Source organism: Sciurus carolinensis, chromosome 16, assembly GCF_902686445.1.
Source record: "Sciurus carolinensis chromosome 16, mSciCar1.2, whole genome shotgun sequence".
Taxonomy (NCBI): Eukaryota; Metazoa; Chordata; class Mammalia; order Rodentia; family Sciuridae; genus Sciurus; species Sciurus carolinensis.
In genome coordinates, this window is record NC_062228.1 from 35,890,958 (window position 1) to 35,909,548 (window position 18,591).

Sequence of the window (18,591 nt, forward strand, 5' to 3'; positions counted from 1 at the left end):
GTGGTCCAGCAGGGCTGAGTAAAGTTTTCACCTTGAACTGAGGTCCTAGGGGACCCAAGGGCTGGGAGCCTAGGAGGGCGGAAGAAGACCCGGCAGGTGGGCGGGGGCGAGAGACACCCAGGACTCGATCCGCTCACCCCGGGCGCTCTGCGGCGGCGGAGGATGGGCTGGGCTGACCCTCGGCGCCCGCCCACTGGAGTCGGGGTCCAGCCCCAGCCCCAGCACCAGCCCCAGCCCCAGCCAGGCGGCGGCCGGGCCCGCCTGGCCCCGCCCACACTCCGCCCCCACCCCAACGGTCCCCGGCAGAGCGCGACGCCATCCCAGGGCGCGAGGCCGCGGGCAGGCTCGCGAGGCGATCGGCAGGGAGGGGCGCGAGGGGCACGCGGGCGGGGGAGGGGGCGGGCACATGCGCACAGGCGGCGCGGCCGGCACGCGGCGCTCGCGCTCGCTGCTTAAATGAGCCTGGGCGCCCCGCGCCCGCCACTTCAGTGGATCCCGCGCCGCGGCTGCGGGTGGAGCGGCCGTATTGTCCCGCGCCGCGCGTTAGCGCTCCTCAGCTCCCAGGCGGTCGATGGGACCGAGCGCCGTGGAGCAGGAGGAGGCGCCCGTCGGGGGGCTCGGGCAGCGCGGGAGCCCGCCGGGGGGCTCGGGCATGCGGGCCCGCAGGACCTGAGCCGTGCTCCGTGGGGAGGCAGCCCTGTGACTGACGATGGGGACGGAGTGGGTCTGTCATCACGCCGGGCCGTAAGTCCTGCGCCTCTGCCTCCGCCTCGGCCCACTCAGCCCCTCCAGAAGCGCCGGGCCGCTCGGGAACATGGCCCTGGAGCAGCTCTGTTCGGTCCTCAAAGGTAAGCGCCCGGGGCCGTGGACGGCGCCCCCTGGGGGCTGAGGCCGGCGCGCGACCCGCCCGCCTCTTCGCGTCCCTTCCCCGCGCCTGGCACCCCGACGCGCCTCTTTGTCTGGCGGCGCTCGCGGCGGCTCGGAGCGGACCGCGGAGCTCTCGCGTCCTGCCCGGAGCAGGAGCTTTCCCGGTGCGCCTCCTCTCCAGCCCTTGCGTGCCTGGCAGGCTCTGGTGGGGTAGAATCGGGAAGCGGTGGCCGGGGAGGCGCTTCGGTGGCGCGGCGGGGCCCTCCGATCTGTGCCCTCGCGCCTCTAACGGAGAATTTCGCACATCGCTTTGCAAAGTTGTGGGCTCGTTATCAATGGAGCGAAGGCCGGTCTTCCTCAAAACGTAATAGCAAAAAGTAATTCCACGCAAACAATAAAAGCCGGATCCGAGACGTCGCGGAGCGTTTTTCGAAAAGCCCGGCGGCGTCCGTACCTCGCGGTGGCGGGGGACGGAACGGGCAGCCTGACCGACCGGGTCCCACCTGCTGCGGCCGCGGAGGCTGCGGCACCACTGCGGGCTCCGGGGGCGGCGTGCGGGCACCGCTGACCCGACTTAGTTCAGCCCCCGGAGGAGCGCGGCTGCTTGGGGCTATGCCCGGGGCTCTTCCCCGGACGCGCTGCTCCCCGGAACGTCACTCCTCCGGCTCCTTCCTGTAGATCTCAAAATACCCTCCCTGGTGTTTGCTTCTTATTTGTTGCACGGAGAACAGTCGGCTTACGAAGTGCACAAAGCTCTGAAACATACTCTAGCGGATTTGCATTTCCCGGGAGGTATTATTTTAGGGAAAAAATTATATACATAATCTAGATTGCGGTACAAAGTTGCTTCTGAAACTCGAAATAAATAAATCTTTCATCAGTTCTCAGGGAAAACACCATCAAAACTCAGGAAAGGACTCCCCCTCCCCCTGTTTAATTGAGAATGGAACATCTGAATTCTTGCAGTTGTTAGAGAAAAACCTTTTTATATTGAGGGGAAAGTTAAAGGCATGTTTAGATTTTTACTATCTTAATATTCATACAGTGACAAATTTTTGGTTTTTTCTTACTCCATATTAACACTTTTTTTTCCAAATTTGTTTTATTGGAAAGTTTGCTGTAATCTTCCAATTTGAATTGGACAAACAACGTTTTGGACAAACTTAACGTTTAATTGGACGAAAAGTCCTAAATTCTTGAGATTTCATTTATTTAATTTAAAACATTTAACTACCCAAATATATATTTATATTTTCAGCTTGTACTTAAGGAAACCTAGGACTTTTCCAATTGGCGAGTATTTATTTCACAGTCCATAAATTCTTAGTGAGTCCTTTATTATATTACAATAAGAAACAATTCTGAAATTTTGTAGTTATCTGTAAACTCCTGATTTATAAAGTCATTACTTGGAAGTTAAGATTTTTTTTTTTAATAATAAACCACATGCACAGTAGGCTATCTAACAGTGCTGCTTGGGCTGAATTTTCTTGTCATCGTTTTGACTGTGCATACACCTTGTTAAGGTAATCGGCATCATTAACGGTCGATTCTGACAGTATCCTCTCCTCACCCACACCCAGAAGAAATCACACGGTTTTGTTTACACAGCTTTACCTGCAGAACTTGCAAAACTGATATCTGGTTTGGGCAATCTCATTACCATAGCTGCTCCTCCAATGGTGAGGGGGTTTGCAGCTAATATGCCTTTGCGTTTGCAGTTGGTACACACTGCCCTCTCTGGCTACCGCGAAGCATTTAGTTATTGCACCTTTCAGGAAAGGTTTCTGTGGTGATGGCAGCGCTACAGTGAAAACAATATAGTATCTGGCTTTTTTTATAATGTTACTCAACCTACACTATTTTTACATGCTAGAATGTTTTTAAAGCTCAAGCTAAATTTTTGTTTTAAGCTTACTAGAAAGAAGACAAACTATTTTTAAGTCTTCTGTGGTATGTGCATGTAAATGCTGGAAATTGGTTTGGAAAGATTTTTAAAAATTGTTAACAAAAATTGATCCCGAGGAAGGAATCTGGAGTACTGAAAGACAAGAGTGAAGGAAGGACTTGCATTTAACTGCAAAACCATTTATGTGGCTTGATTTTTTTTTAACCCAATGTGTGTACTATCTATTTATTAATATTTTTAATTTAAAAAGTTGACTTTTAAAAACAAATTGGTTTTTCCCAGTTGCTACTATTCATTAAGTGTTCCAAAGCATGAAAAAGTATCCTGTAAAGTGGATTGCATCAACAGCAAAGAGATTATTATCTGAAGTAACTATTAAACACTTGCATAATTATAGATACTATCTACCAAAAGTCTTGTTTGGAGTATTATCATCAGTTTCTACTAAAACAACCATAATGTGAGATTTTAAGTAGAATTTTAGTTTTTTAAGATACCATTGATTCTTTTTGTTTTGCTTTCATCAGTGAGTACAAAAGGTTTTCTTTAAAGCCCTCCATTTACAGTATTATTGAAAATGAATAATATACTTTTAGCTGTTCATTACCACTCTGGGTCTTACAAAATTTGAATTAACCTGTCTGTACGCCTACAAAAACCTTAAATGGAGATTGTAAACCTGTATTTTTGTGTGCGTTCTTATGCTGCACACTTGCTGCAGAATTCTATTATACTCAGTGATATTCAAAGTATATAAATTGTGGTTAAATTTATGATGTAACAGCACAAAGATCCCTTGGTACTACCTTTTAAAAATCTTATCTAAGGCTGTTTTAACTCCTGTTCTTCAGTCTTGGCCTCATCAAAGAACATGAACTAACTATGCAAAAATAACTATGATACTGAAAGGATCCTTGAATAGTAAAGTTTTTTTTTTTTTTAACACTGCCTTTTTAAAAAATAACTTCTCAGCTTTTCCCCCAAGGGGTTGAAAAAACTGTTTTAACATTGTCAATTAAAAAGTCTTATTAAACAGTGATTTTATTATAATAAATCTTCAACTAGAAGCTAGTTTACATTTTGAAACCAAATTCTTCTTTTAGGAAAATATGTATGCGTTACAAAGCAATCTCAAATCAAAATTACTTTCAGTTCTTTTTTGGGACTAAGAAAGGAAAATGATAGACTACAAATGATAAAAGTCCATATCTACAGTTTTAAAACAACAATCTAAGTTCTTCTTTTGGTACTACCTATTCAACACAGTCTCCTACATTTTTCTGTTTATGCTCCTGCAGAGTAATTATTGATGTTAAAAAATGTGTCCCTGCAACACTTTGAGATCCTGATTGTTATGTCCTTTCAGTTAGAAAAGAGGATCCTGAGAGGTGATCTACTTCAGGGTTTTGCAAACTTCCCTTAATAATAAAACTCCTTCAAAGTTTCTTTTATAAGAAAGTACCTCAAAACAAGAACAGATAAGAGCAAGGTTGCTATAATTGGTAGGAGGCCTTGCTCTCTTTAATCACCTCCAACCTCTGGGTGAATTTTCCTTATATTTGTTATATTGTATACAAAATTACAGATGGCAGTATGCTAATCTGAAAGTTCATTTTTTTTCTAATCAATGACATTAAAATGTATTCATTTAAATTTGTATAGAGTAATATATTGGAAATTACAGCACAAGAAGATATCAAGTCCTCTTTCAGACATAACCTGATCATGTTAAAACTTAATGACAATTGCTGTGGATATTGAAAGGGACTCCTTTAATCAAAGTAGAGCATACAAAACTGCCATCTCAGAGCATTTTTACCAACAAAAAGTTTGTGAAATTCTGTAGAAAATATAAAAAACACTTCTGCTACAGTTACTCATTTTTAGAAAAGTGATTGGCAATGTGATTAGCATATGTAAACTGGAGTGATCCTAAGGTTCACCATCCATCTTTTTTCTTAACTAGTGAAATAAGATTGAGTCTGGTTATTTTGGGGCACTTTTGTGCTTTGTAGTTTTTCAAAAACAAATTAACTACTATGTCAAGTAGTATGTGGACTCTAATTGCACTCCATTCTGCTTTCATTATAGAAAATACTAATGAGCAGGGAGACCAGTTAGGTGGTTGTTGCACTCTGTCATCTTGTGTTAGATTTAATAAACCTTATGTTTACCACTTAGATGCTTAAAACAGGAAGGCTTAGAGGTATATTTAATTACTAACAAGGTAAATGGAACCAGGTTGAGAAAAATAAGAGTAAGGGCTAGGTATCTGAAAAAAAGGGAGAAAAACCTCAATTCTTTTCTCATCCCCTGATTTATGCTCACATTAAAAAAACCAAGTCATATATGTAGCTATTGTTAAGCTGATATGTATATTCATCACTTGGCACAGGGCTCTCTGTACTGTATATAAACAGGATCATGCTTAGTCACTTCATGTATTCGTCTAATTTATACAGTGTGCTGTGGTGGGGCAGGCAGTTTTCTAGGCACTAGAGATGCATCAGTGAATTGAGACAGATAAGACCTCTTCTTCTAGTAAGAAGAGATGATAATAAGCCCTCAAAATACCAGGTAGTATAAGTAATAATGAAAATAAAGTAAGTTGGAAAAAATGTAGGGCTTTTTTAGAAATTGGGGAAGCCTCTGAGGCAAGAGGATCACAAGTTCAAAGCTGCCTCAGCAAAAGCAAGGCACTAAGCAACTCATTGAGACCCTATCTCTAAATAAAATACAAAATAGGGCTGGGGATGTGGCTTAGTGGTCAAATACCCCTGAGTTCAATCCCTAGTACCCAAAAAGAAATTGGGAAGGCCTCACGAGAACTGAACGAAACGAAGCAGTCAGTCATGCAAAGACTGATTCTGGACTGAAAGCGTAGCTTAGTCCCGAAGGCCATAGTTAACTTGGTATATTGAAGTAATGGGCAGGCCTATGCAGCCATAGGTAGCAGTAGGCATATCAGGTAGTTGGGTACCAGATCACTTAGGACCTCAGAAACCAGAGTTAGAGGGGATTCATTCTGAATTTAATGGGACTCCATTGCAAGATTTTATGAAAGGCTGTGAAGTGATCTGATGTATATTTTGAAAAGGTAACTGGCTATTCTCTACACAGTAGGCTTAGAGAAGTGTGGCAGAAACTTCTGGTTGTCTCCAAATACCACTTTACTCTTCTTCACTTGTTTTCTGATTTTTGGTTAAGTACACAATGGTCAAAATAAATAAGACTACTTCCCAGCTTTCCTTAGGGTTTCAGGCCATGTGACTATGTGTAACCATTTAGATGTAAATAGAAAATAGTGCATGCAACTTACCGGAAGTATTCCTTTGTTTTTTAAACTTTTTATCTTTAGATAATTGTAGATTCTGGACAAGTGTTTTCCAGAGAAGAGGAATGCCTTATGTCTCCATTCTTGCCAATAAGGATGCAGGCATGGTAACTATAAAGAAGGTTATAATGACCGGCACTCCAGCATCCATGTTGAGTCATAAACTGGCCTTGGAAATGAAAGTCACACACAACTGAATAATAAGATAGAAGGAATTTCAGTGCCTGGTAATAATGTAGCCTTCACTTGACCGCTTATCTCTAGTTTGTTTAAATGTTGTTTAGACTTCTATCTTGTTTAAAATGTTAGTTGAGGATTTTTATTAGGCTAGTTCTAATGCTAACATTATAGCCAGGTGCACAATAAATGAAAGTAACAAAACCAGACTTAGAGCTGGTAAACAGTCACAGAAGTGAAAATCATGAATACTATCAAATAAAATTAATCTGGAAACGGTTCCTAGAGAAAGTAAGTTTTAGACAGTGTAAAGGTAATTTGTAGATGCAAAAAGATGTCCGTGGCAAGTGCACATCACCAGAAACAAGTGTTTGTAGGACTGTCCTTATCCTATTGCAGTGGTCCTCAAAGTTTGGTTCTGGGTCCTACAGCTTCACTAGAGATTTAGTTAAAATGCAGATTCTTAAACCCTGCTCTAGGCCTGTTAGGTTAGAATTATCTGAAAGTATGAACATGCCCTTACCCCACCCATCTGTTATTTCTTGAGCCTTCAAAGTGATCATGATAAGTACAAAAGTTGGAAAAGCACTGTAGGAATGGAGCTCAGTGATGGAACAACTGCCTAGCTTGTACAATGTCCAGCACCACACACACACACCAAAAAAAAGGAAAATGCAAACCACTGTCCACATAATTCCATTTCCAAACCTAGAAGTAGAATTACTGGGTAGAATTTGCATATTTTGAAGCCTTAATACATATTACCAAATTAACCTTTAAAAAGTTTTGCCAGTTTACAATCCTGTGGCAGAATGTGAACATATAAGTTTTTTATAGCCAGATCAATAGTAGCATGAACTTTGAGAAAAACTGAATATCAAAGGAGGATTCTAAGTGACTGACTATACCTAAATTCAGAGTGGAACTTGATAGCCATTTGCTAATTGGGGGTCACACACATTCTCTATTCCTGGAAGAACCACAATCTGAACTTTTGGACCCTTTCTTGGATATATTCCTGTTTAAACCGTTAAGGTAAATAGCCTCTGGAAAGTTCCATTTTGCCACCCAGACCTGACCAATGAGCTGTGACCTGCAGTCATATTTAAATAACCACCATTAAATAAATAAATAACAACTATTCAGGGCTGAGCATTTCATGCTGGCATTTCTTGTTTACATGGTGGACTGGAGTGGGAACTTAGGAACTTTTATATAAGCCAGCCCCTCTCTTTGTTCCTATGAGTCACACTTTGGATTTGAACTAAAGACACTTTTACCCAAAATTTGCAAACTGTTTGTTGAAATAAAGCCTCCTTTTTTGTCTTAAAGTCTTTCCTGGTGAGTTTTTGTTGACATTCTTTGGTGTCAGAAGTTGGATCCAAAGGAACCTTCCCAGTTCTTCTTGGCACTGTCCTAGACCAATAGCTGGGCTTCTGCAAGAGCACCGAGCTCTGTTGTCTCTGTGATGGTGCCTGGGCACATCTGAAGAGTCCTCTTGGATCCAGACCTCCAATGCTCCAGGTAGAGAGGTCTCAGAGACTATTCCAAATAGGAAGGCACTCCCTCATTTAGGTCTCTGGACTCATTCCATATATGTTACAATTATGGAGACTCCCATAATTGTCAAGTTGCACGGAGCTAATCAGTTACCACCAGACTATCCAGCTTCTTTCATAACTAAAAATTATGATTCAGGGAACTGTAATTGGTTAAGTTTCTGGACCCATGTAACCTAGGATGATCTAAAACTTGATTGGCCAAAAAGGGTTTTTTTAAATTCCAAAACTTGATATTTGTGTGCACAACAGGTAGAACCAGTAAAATACCAAACCTCTGAGAGACATTCTGCTTCCCTTAAAGGTAAGAATTCCAAACTAAATCTCAAACTCAACAAATTAGAAAAACTAGCACTTGCAGTAACAGAGCTAAACCTACCAATGCTTCTGCAGCACATGCTGCCACCATTTCTCCTTGTCCACCATCTGGTGCTTCTCCTCTCCTCCTCTCTACCCTTCACTTTTCTCCCTACTCCAGATCTCCAAGCTCCCATTTTCCTCTCCTCACATCTGGCTCCTTTTTCTCATCATCCTGCCCTTCTCTAATAGTGCCCTTGAGGTCCAAATGACAGGAAATGGAAATAGATTGCCATACTCCTTGGACTAAATAAAAAATATTAGTCATTGTTAAGGATTTCCCAAATTCCAAAGCCGGTTCTTTTTAATTCAAGTTAGAATTTTACCTAATCATTATTAGCACTTACCAACCTGAATTTTCAGGTCTTTACGAACTTACTTACATACTTACAGGAAATGCATTGGCCCGGGTATGAATGCTAACTTCAGAGTAAGAAATCCCCTTGATGGTTTTAAGCTAGCTGGTGCCCTAGGATTTGTTAAGGCACAAAAAGCAGCTAGCATACTAAAAGCTTCAAAAGCCATGTAACTCTATAACCAAAAGAAAGATGAATGTACCCTTGATTACCTAGATAGGTTGGAACAAACCTTTCAGCAAAATTCAGGAATTAAGGAATTGAGATGAGACTTTGTTGCCTTCAGCACCATAGTCAACGACATGATCTCATTTGGGCAGCAGAATATCTCTATGAAATAGCATCCTTAACCAACCAAAAGCTCTAGAAAAGGATTAAAATTGCAGTCACTCAAGCCTTAGATTCTTAGAAGAAATATGCCAAACTAATGCTCCTTAATGCCCAAACTAATGTTGCCTTAACAACAATTGAAGAGGGACACTCTAGCTGCCCTCAGAACTCAAATCAAAAGGCCTGGTTTTTTTCATAAGCACATGGGCTGTTTTTAAAAGAATCACCTCAAATATAAACACCAGGTACACTTAAACCGTGACAAAGCTATTTTACCTCCTCCAGGCAAAACTAAGGATGTTCTGGGGACATTTCCTCTCCTTAAAACCAATGAACTAGGGGGATTAAATATTTAAATTGGGTATGAACCAGCCAGAGCTGTGTTGACACCTGGGGTTACTCTATCCATCCTCAAGTTTGACATGCTTTCATGTCCCCTCCCTAGAATTCTTCCAGGTGATTGGAGTTGCTAACCAACCTATGATAGTTCCCAAAACTTTGTAGTCTTTTCTTTCCATTTAGGCCTTGTAACAGAGTAAGGCCATCCACAGAGCCAAAGCAACTGCAGATGTCATTGGTCACCAGTTCTTGCAGCAGTGCTGGTAGTATTTCACAGGAGTTGCACAAAATAGCAGGCATAAGGTTATTAGAAGAGATAGGAAAGGAGAAAAGGAAACACTCAAGTGAGGAAGGGAGAGAGTGGGCCCTCTCAAAGTGACCTGTAGAGCATGCCCCTCCTGTCCTTTTTTGGGGAGGTAGGTACTGGAGATTGAACTCAGGGGCACTTGACCACTGATCCACATCCCCAGCACTATTTTGTGTTTTATTTAGAGACAGGGTCTCACTGAGTTGCTTAGTGCCTTCCTAAGTTGCCGAGGCTGGCTCCAGAGCCGCTGGGATTACAGCCATGCACCACCGCACCCCAACTTGCTCTTCTATTTTATTGGGGGTCCTAGGTAAGTTTCCAGAGAGTCCCTCCTAGGGTCTACCTCTTGACTTCTGATTGACAGCAGGATTGCATGAGACATTCAAGCCCCCACTGCATATAGTCTTAACCCTTGGAGGGGAGATTTTACTATTATAATGACATGCTGAAGAGCCAAGGCAACTAAGTCATCTTGACCTGTTCTAACCAGTTCTGATTGGAACTTGTTCTTAAAGATTTTATGGGGGCTGGGGAGATAACTCAGTTGATAGAGTGCTTGCCTTGCAAGTACAAGGTCTGAGTTCAATCCCCAGCACCGCCAAAAAAAAAAAAAAAAAAAAAAAGATTTTATGGTTGTGGGGCTTTGTTTTTAATTGGTCTGTCTCCCAAAGTTTTAGAATCTGGTCTGTATAAAGGTCACAAAAGCCCCCGCCCCCCCTTTCAGGGTAACTTGAGTTCTTATGGGCAGGAAGGAGTCTTTGGGCCTTTGTTTCTCTTGCAGATAACAGGTTTGCTGAGGAACAGTCACATCCTGTTGACTTAATCTAGGACAAGGCCACAGGTCAATTGCTTTTTAAAAGAAAGCATGTGGGAGTCAGCACCATGGGCCCAGTTTATAGAATTATCCCCTTAACATCATGTTCCCACTGCTCACATCTGTCTGTTATCAGTCACTGTCTCAGGAAGTCACTGCTTCTTACTCATCCCATCCACCCCCATACACCTTTACAGGAGGGATTTTCTGGGAGTATATCAAACCTATGTCTCTTTTTTCCAAAAGGGGGAAATGATACTAGAATTAACCCCCACCAAAAAGTCCTTAACTTATCTTACAGTATCTACTGAGGTAGAACCATCTACCCTACCAATCCTCCCCTTCTTGCCTTCCAGGAATTGCCCAATAGCCCCTGGTTATCTTCCAATACTGATATCAGTCATATCCATTCAGCACTTCCAATCAAAATCCAAGTGCATCATAAGCCTCTACTTGCTATCAAGCAGTGTACCCTAAATCCCGTGGCTGTCATCCAGCCCCCCATATATGGCTCTGTACATAAGAAACTTGTGTCCTACACCAATCCTTACAGTATTCTCACCCTACCTGTCCACAAACCTAATGGAGAAGGATGAAGAGTTGTGTAGGATCTCAGAGCCATTAACATAGTTACTTCTCAATACTCAGTAGTCCCCAACCCTCAGACCTCGTTGTGCAATGTTCCCCTGAGAGCAGATACTTTAAAGCTATTGACCTCTGCATTGCTTTCTTCAGTATACCTTTACACCCCAATATCCAGTACCTCTTCATCTTTACCTGGAAGGACTGACAATATACCTGGACATTCCTTCCCCAAGGGTATACCAAAAGCCCCACCTACTTCTCTCAAATTCTTAGACTGACTTAACTATTGTCTCCTTCCATTGTGGTTCAACTTTACTTTGATATGTGAATGCTTTTGTGTACTCTGTCCCAAGAGGCTTGCCTTAGTAACAGCATCCACTTGCACCATAACCTGTCATAAGCTCTCAAATGACAAGAAACATGACAGAAGTAGATAGCTTCACCCAAGAATTGGGACCAGTCCAGTGTAACCTCAAAATGAACCTGCAGTCAGTTGAAATCTTGGGTATTTTCTTTGCCCTACTTTCCCTCGTTGCTATTTTTTTCATCTTCTGTTGTCCCTGAACACTGGTATGTCTTTACTTATCAATTCACTACTGCCCCCCAACCTAGTTCTTTTAATTACTCTTTTGCTAAAACTTGTCTCTGAAGATCCTCATTACCTAGGCCGATTTGACCAACTCTTAGAAAAATTCCTGGGGTTAGGGTTGTGGCTCAGTAGTAGATTGCTCACCTCACATGTGTGAGGCACTAGGTTCGATCCTCAGCACAACATAAATAAAATAAAGGTATTGTGTCCATCTACAACTAAAAACATATTTAAAAAGGAAAAAGAAAAATTTCCTAACAACCTCTGATACCTCCTTGATCCTTACATCTTCCCCATTCACTAGTCCCCCATTTAAATCTAATGATTTCTGTTGTTGTCCTGGCTATCCTAGCCATTCCTGTTGCCCTCTAGAGACATAAGATAAGAGAGAGAAAAAGGGGGGAAATCATTTTATACTCCCAGGTCTTGTCCATGACTGGAAACCTGACAAAATGTTGGGTTTACCACCATATCCTTACTAAAGCCTTGATATCAGTAACCCACCTTTTAGGTACAAATCTACTTGTCAAGAGCTGTTGTTCCCTGCTTCTGATTTACTGCCCACCCCTACCCTCACATTGTAAGTTCCCCCAAAATATATACCAACCTCACCCTCTGAAAATATCACAACTGCCTCTAACTTTTAACTTTGTATCTTAATCAAAACTGCATAAGTGCTACTCATAAAGCCTGAACACCTCTTTGTCAACAACATGAATCTTGCAAGATGGATACATCAAGTGAAAAACCTACTTCCTTCTGTTACTGCCAAATGAATCATTTTGCCCTGCCTTGGTCTCTTCCTCTTATGGACAACTGGTATTACTCTCTCACCTCCTTTCCCATTAACAGTTCTCTTAACCTCCAAAACGTTTCATGAATCCTTTATGCCCCTGTTTATTTTCATCTGTGGCTACCAGAACAGCTCCTTAGACCTTGACTGCCTACCTCTTTGGATATTCAGCCATGCCTTTTATCCTATTACAATTAGACAATTATCCCAACCCAAACACACACTGGAGGGAAGGGGATTCTTTCTGTTATCAATGATTACCCTGATGACAATCCCTCAGATTATGAAAATGACAGCTGTGGGCATTCCTAAGGGTGTGATTTACCAGGAGGGTTGATCCTGGCAGTTGGGCTAGACTTGGAAGAATAGTAGGATCCTGGCTAGGAGTTATCACCTCTTGGAATGAATACATGAGAAGAGACCTTTCCTATGCTGTTAATTTAATCACTTATCTCATTGTTCAGACCTCTAAAGCTCAACAAAAATCTTTGGATTCTCTTGGTTACATAGTCCTGAATAGTTGTATTGTGTTAGGTTATATCCTTGCCGCACAGGGAGGTGCCTTTGCTATTGCAAGACAATGTTTTATGTGGCCAAATACTTCTAACTAGGTCGAGTCAGAAACTTCCACAATCTTAAAGTTGGCCAAATCCCTAAAGGACCTCTCAAAGCCTCCTCATAGCTGGTTAAGATATTTTCAGGGGGCTACCTTCTGATAGTGGTTCCCTCTGGCATTCTGCCCTGCAGTTTTTATTTAGGACTGAGCATTTGACTTCTCTTTGAGGTCATTTTAGTCTCTTTTAGCAGATACTTGCAAAAAACCTCCACCAGAATCGGATTAGCACCTTCAAGACTCTGGATACATACACTCCAGCCAGAAACCAGAACCAACTTAACCCAAGACACTTTGATTCAGATTTAACAAGTACATAGGTGCCCTTCATGAGCAAACAGCTCCAGCTGATTCAACTGGTCACCACCCAGTCACCAGGATCCCAATGTAGGACTAGTTGGACCTAGAGCAGATATCCAACCATTCTGATGCTGTGTTGGGACATAACTGTCTTAATAGATCATTAGCACTTTCTGCTAATGAGTTGAATCAAATGGGGGAAATGTGAATTAGAAAAATGCTGATTTTCCATGAAAGATATTAAGCAGCTAACTAGACTCAAATTCAAAATGGCTCAGGGTAGCCATTTACTGACTGGGGATTAGACACATTCTGTTCCTGGATGAACCACACATGGAACTTTTTGACTCTTCCCTGGGTGTGTTCCTGTTTAAACTACCAAGATAAACAACTTCTGGCAAGTCCCAGTATGTCTCTCAGAACTGACCAATGAACTGTGACCTGCAATCAGATTTAACCAATTAGGACTGAGCACTTCCTGCATGCTGACATTACTTGTTCACATGGCAGACTGAAGTGGGAACCTAAACAGGAACTTAATAAGCCAGCCCCTCTGTTATTTCAGGTCATACTTTTGATTTGTACCTATGGTCAAGTCTGTACCATTTGCAAAATGCTTGTCGAAGTGTCCCTTTTTGTCTTAAAATCTTTCCCAGTTGATTTCTATTGACACTAGAATGTTCTTTTTTAAATATTAGACTGAATTTCTTTGGTTTTGTGTATTGGCACATATTTCTTGTGGTATGATAATTTTCCCCTTTTTGGTTATATATAAAATAAACATGTAATTATATATATTAACAAAATATGTAAAAAATTTGTTTCTATCTTTAGTAAACAAAGGCACTCTTCCCTCAAAAGATTATACATGATTCACACACACACACACACACACACACACACCCTGTCAGTTATTTTGTGTTTAGCTTGAAACAGGGTTCTGTTTTTTCCCAAGTCATTATAATATTATACCACAAATCTTTGTTCATTTCATCTTTTCACTGAGGGTTTCAAATAACTCATATATCATCATGAATATTTGGGTGTAGTTGTCTGTTTCTGAGCTTTTTCTTTCTTTTTTTTTTTTTCAATTTCTTTTCCTTACCTATAAGCTACTAGAGAGGAAGGACCCAATCTGTTTGGTTTATTACCCCCAGGAACTGACTTGTTACCTGCTACACAATGGGTTCTACATATGTTTGTTAGAAGTCATTGGTTTCTTCTATACCATTGCTACATGTTTTAATCACTGTAGCTTTACAATAAATATATATTGCTTTATTTTTCTGTGTTTAATTTCTAATTTCCCCCCCCTTGGCCAGTATAAAAAGACCTTCAATGTGAGAATCAGAGAAAAATTAAAGTAAAAAGCTACAGTTCTGATGAAAATATCAGTAACTGTGTGACATACTAGACCTTTACTACTTTGTTTTACTATTCAGAAATATGTTACTTCTCCATTGTATTCAGTTCATTTATTTACTTATTCATTTTAGTCTTTGTCTTCCTTAGTGTAGGTATATACTTTCCAAGTAATTCTCCTGGCTGCAGTTTTAAATAACACTTTTTACAAGTAATAATTTTTACATCTTTATGGTATTTATTGCATTGGCCAGAGTTGTCACTACTAAGTAGCAGTGATAAGAATGTCACTTTGACTTTATTATAGTGGAAAGTAGGATCTTTAACCCATTTTGCCCCATTGCCTCAGATTTAGAACCCCTATAAAACTTTAATATACTTAATAATATGTAATAATTATATTAATTAAAATAATATTAATATCACCTATATGTTGTAGATCATTATTTGCAACCTATTTTAATGCACTTCTGTCAATTCCATTGAAATATTTGTAGAATTGAAAACTTGGGACTTAATGGGCTAAGCTGGAAGGACAGGAGACAAGATTCTCTGTTTAGAGCCAAAAGGACAGTGATTCAGGTTTAAAAGAGGTGGGATAAAGTAAATAGCTTTGAGGATTTGTTTCACACCTCAGTCAGTACCTGTCTTTATCATCTAAGTGACTTCATCTTTAATGAGGTCTGTACACAGACACAGGTATATTACAAGTCTACATTAACAGCAGAACCAGAAGTAAGAGCGTAAGTGGTAGGTACTACTTTTTCAGAGCATCAAATCAAAAACAGTTCTCTTCATAATCAACTTGCATGGTTAGAGTTTAGAATTTTTATTTTGGTACAGATTTCTGCCTCAAAAAATTAATGTTTTCCTGTTTGAATTCAAAGTGTAAGATATTTCTGGATTTGAAAAATTATTTGTCTTTTGGTACAAAGAAGGAGGAACAGTCACTTATGATTGGGACCAGAGACAGAACAAAGCACAAAACTGCTTCAGGTACTAAAGAATTCTGGTGTTTGACATTAGTGAAATTTGTTTTAATATGTATCTGATAATAACTCAAGCAATGTACAAAAGTTCTGTTACACATATATGGAAATTCTGTTTAGTATGATGTGGAATTTAGAATGATTTATGTACTGTACCAGTAAATATTTCTATCCCAAATTGCTGTACAGATCTGCTCTATTCTTTATATGTTGTTTTTATATCCCATGGCACAGCTCATTTGATTGAATTGTGAATAGGTAGTAATTTTATTTGGGAAAAAAAAGAAATGGTGAGCAGCCCTCTAAATAAAGTATAAAAGAATATAATAGGTTTTGGCCTTGCAAATGTATTTTCAGTATGATTCTTCTACCTTGCTGTTATGTTCTTTACAAATTTCAAGACTCTTATTTTATACAGACAGACTTTTATTGGTGATCATGTATTTTAATTTTTCTGACACATCTTTTTGTCATAGTTGTACAGTTGCTCTCCTGGTTTCTGTGTATTTCTTACCTTGAATGCTAGTTTTGTGGTTGTTTTCTTTAAAACTGATTTATAAGTGTAAAGACTGATATAAGTGGAAAAACTGTTGTGCCTTTGATTCAGGAGGGAAAACTATATTGAGCATAAATTTTGATCATTTGTTATCTGAATGATATGCCTTGGGAGATAGTATCCTCTAACAAGATAAATTGATATTTGTGTTATTTGCTGAATTATCAAATATATACATTACTATGGATTTTTTTTTCATAAATCTTGTGTTTAAAATAAAATGTTTCAAGACCCCATTCCTCTTACTCAATTATAGTACACAAATTGTGAATAGTTTGAAGAAAGGATTGTTTCTACATAATATAAGATCTTTAACCAAACAAAGGGAAAGAGGCAAAGTTGCAGAGACGAAGGTCAGCAAGGATGCAAAAACCAAAGATGAAGAGGTCCAATACTTCGATTTTTTAGATGTAAACTGAATGGCAAGAACTGTTTTTACATTGGTGACTTTGGTTAAGTTGATGTTTAGTACATGCTTTTGAGTTAGCAATGGTAAAACTATCTGCCAGTCACTTGGCAAACTCTTTAGTACCTTCATTTCCCTCACCCCTAATATCTTGTGAGTTTCTGGTTGCAGTTGACTCTACATCTGAATCACCTCATTAATCTTCTACTCCTTTTACTTCTATTGCCACCACTTTAGCACATCATCTTTGCTTCCTAAATCATTTCTCTTCATAAGTTCAGACTCCACACAGCCATCAGGATTATTGGTCTGAAAGTCAGATGTTATCATGTCACTCACTAGTTTAAAAACCTACAGTTGTTTCTTATTATAAAATCAAAAGTCCAAAACTCTTTAGCATAACATTCAAGATTTTTTTGTAATCAGATCTCATCCCACTTTTTTCTAACCTGCTATATACCACCATTTCCTTTCACAGGCTAACAGTATTATACTGCTCAGAGCTCCCTAACACCCAGTCAGACTCATGCCTCTGTTTGGAATTAATCCATTTCTTTCTTTGTGTCTTGGACTCAAGTCCCATAAGATCCAGCTAGAATATACCTTCTTTTTCTGAAGTTTTCCTCATTGTTTTCTCTTTTAGCCCCACTGGAATGAAGGGTTCCCTTCTCTGCTTCCATTATGCTTTCTGTCTCCCTCCTGTTAAATCCCCTTTCACCTTGTAGATTACCTTTGACAATAATTAACTCTATGCAGATGCTAATATGTCTTAATATCTATCATTTATTTAGCAGAATGCCTGGCTCAGAAGACATGCACTTGTCATTTAATCTTCATAACCATCAGTAAAGTTGATACTACAGTATTATACATCATCCCAGTTTTACAAATAAGGCCGCACAATTAGTACAAGGCAAAACTTGAACCCCACCCTGGATTTATGTGTTTCCCAGGGTCCTTACTTGTAGCCATCTTGCTATTGTCTCTCTCCACAGCTATGCTTCCTCAGTACCTGCTCTTCAGTAGATACTGTCTACACATGCTTATTAACTGAATATAACCCATTACCACAGTTTGTGGCAGGCTGGTAGTATTGTCTTAATTGAAAGGGAGAATGCACCATTTATAAAGATAAAATGTTTTTCAAAATGTTAAAATTCTATGTGTTGCTGATTGAGTCACAGACATGTTCAGCATGGGGGTGGGGTGGAACCTTTGGTTTATAAGTGTGTCCAGAACACAAGCGCAGCATTGTAATTCACATCTATAAAACAGTTAAAATTGATGCCTAGGAGACTGCTGCTCACTTACTTCTGTATTATGAATGTCCTTACAAGTCAGATAATCTTAAGTGAACTTTCACTGGCATAACCACATTGCATGTAAACTCAGAGATGATATATAGTAAATGGAAGAATAGTTAGGATTAACAAAGGAATAGTTGTTTCCAAAACACAAAATGCTGGGGTTTTTTTGGTTTGTTTTTAAGAAAACCAAGTTGAAAAATAAATACCATCTATTAGGGCTTGTATAAATGAGTACAAAATCAGTTGTACTTTTCTTGGGTTGTCTTAAGGGTCAAATAATAATTCAGAACATAACATTTAACACTTTAAAATCTTGAGAGTGAACATTAGTAAGAATTATCATGATTTTCCTTGTAGACTTAGTAAAATGTCATACAAATGCAATTTTTTAACTTTACTTTTCTGTTACTTCTCTAGTGTTGTTGGTAACAATACTTGTAGTGGAAGGGATCGCTGTGGCCCAAAAGACCCAAGGTAAAGTACTTACAGTGATAACTTACTACTTGTTCAGAACAGTGGGATGGCTCAATTGAAAGGACAGAAAATTTTGAGTACTACTCCCAGAATCCTTCTGCATATTCCAGTAACCTAAGATTTTGTGTCAACCTGTCGGCCTCAATTTAACTGGATATAATGCGTTAACTAGAGTAAATCATCAACAAAAACCTTCTCCTGGTAAGTTAAAATTCTGTGGCATCACTAGTAACTCCTAGCACACTGGATTATGTCCACAATTTTAATG

The 18,591-nt window shown here is 40.0% G+C and overlaps 1 protein-coding gene across 2 annotated transcripts in view; it reads left to right on the top strand.

The window, feature by feature from the left end:
- Nucleotides 1-478: 478 nt before the first annotated feature.
- Nucleotides 479-18,591, top strand: part of Neto2 (neuropilin and tolloid like 2) — a 73,294-nt gene continuing 55,181 nt past the window's right edge. The window contains exons 1-2 of one of the 2 annotated variants that reach the window (XM_047528283.1): nt 479-848; nt 18,267-18,323. In XM_047528283.1, the coding sequence (XP_047384239.1) occupies nt 815-848; nt 18,267-18,323 (91 nt within the window). In that variant the 5' untranslated portion in view covers nt 479-814. The remainder of the gene's footprint in view (nt 849-18,266; nt 18,324-18,591) is intronic. The other variant, XM_047528282.1, reaches the window with a different exon arrangement.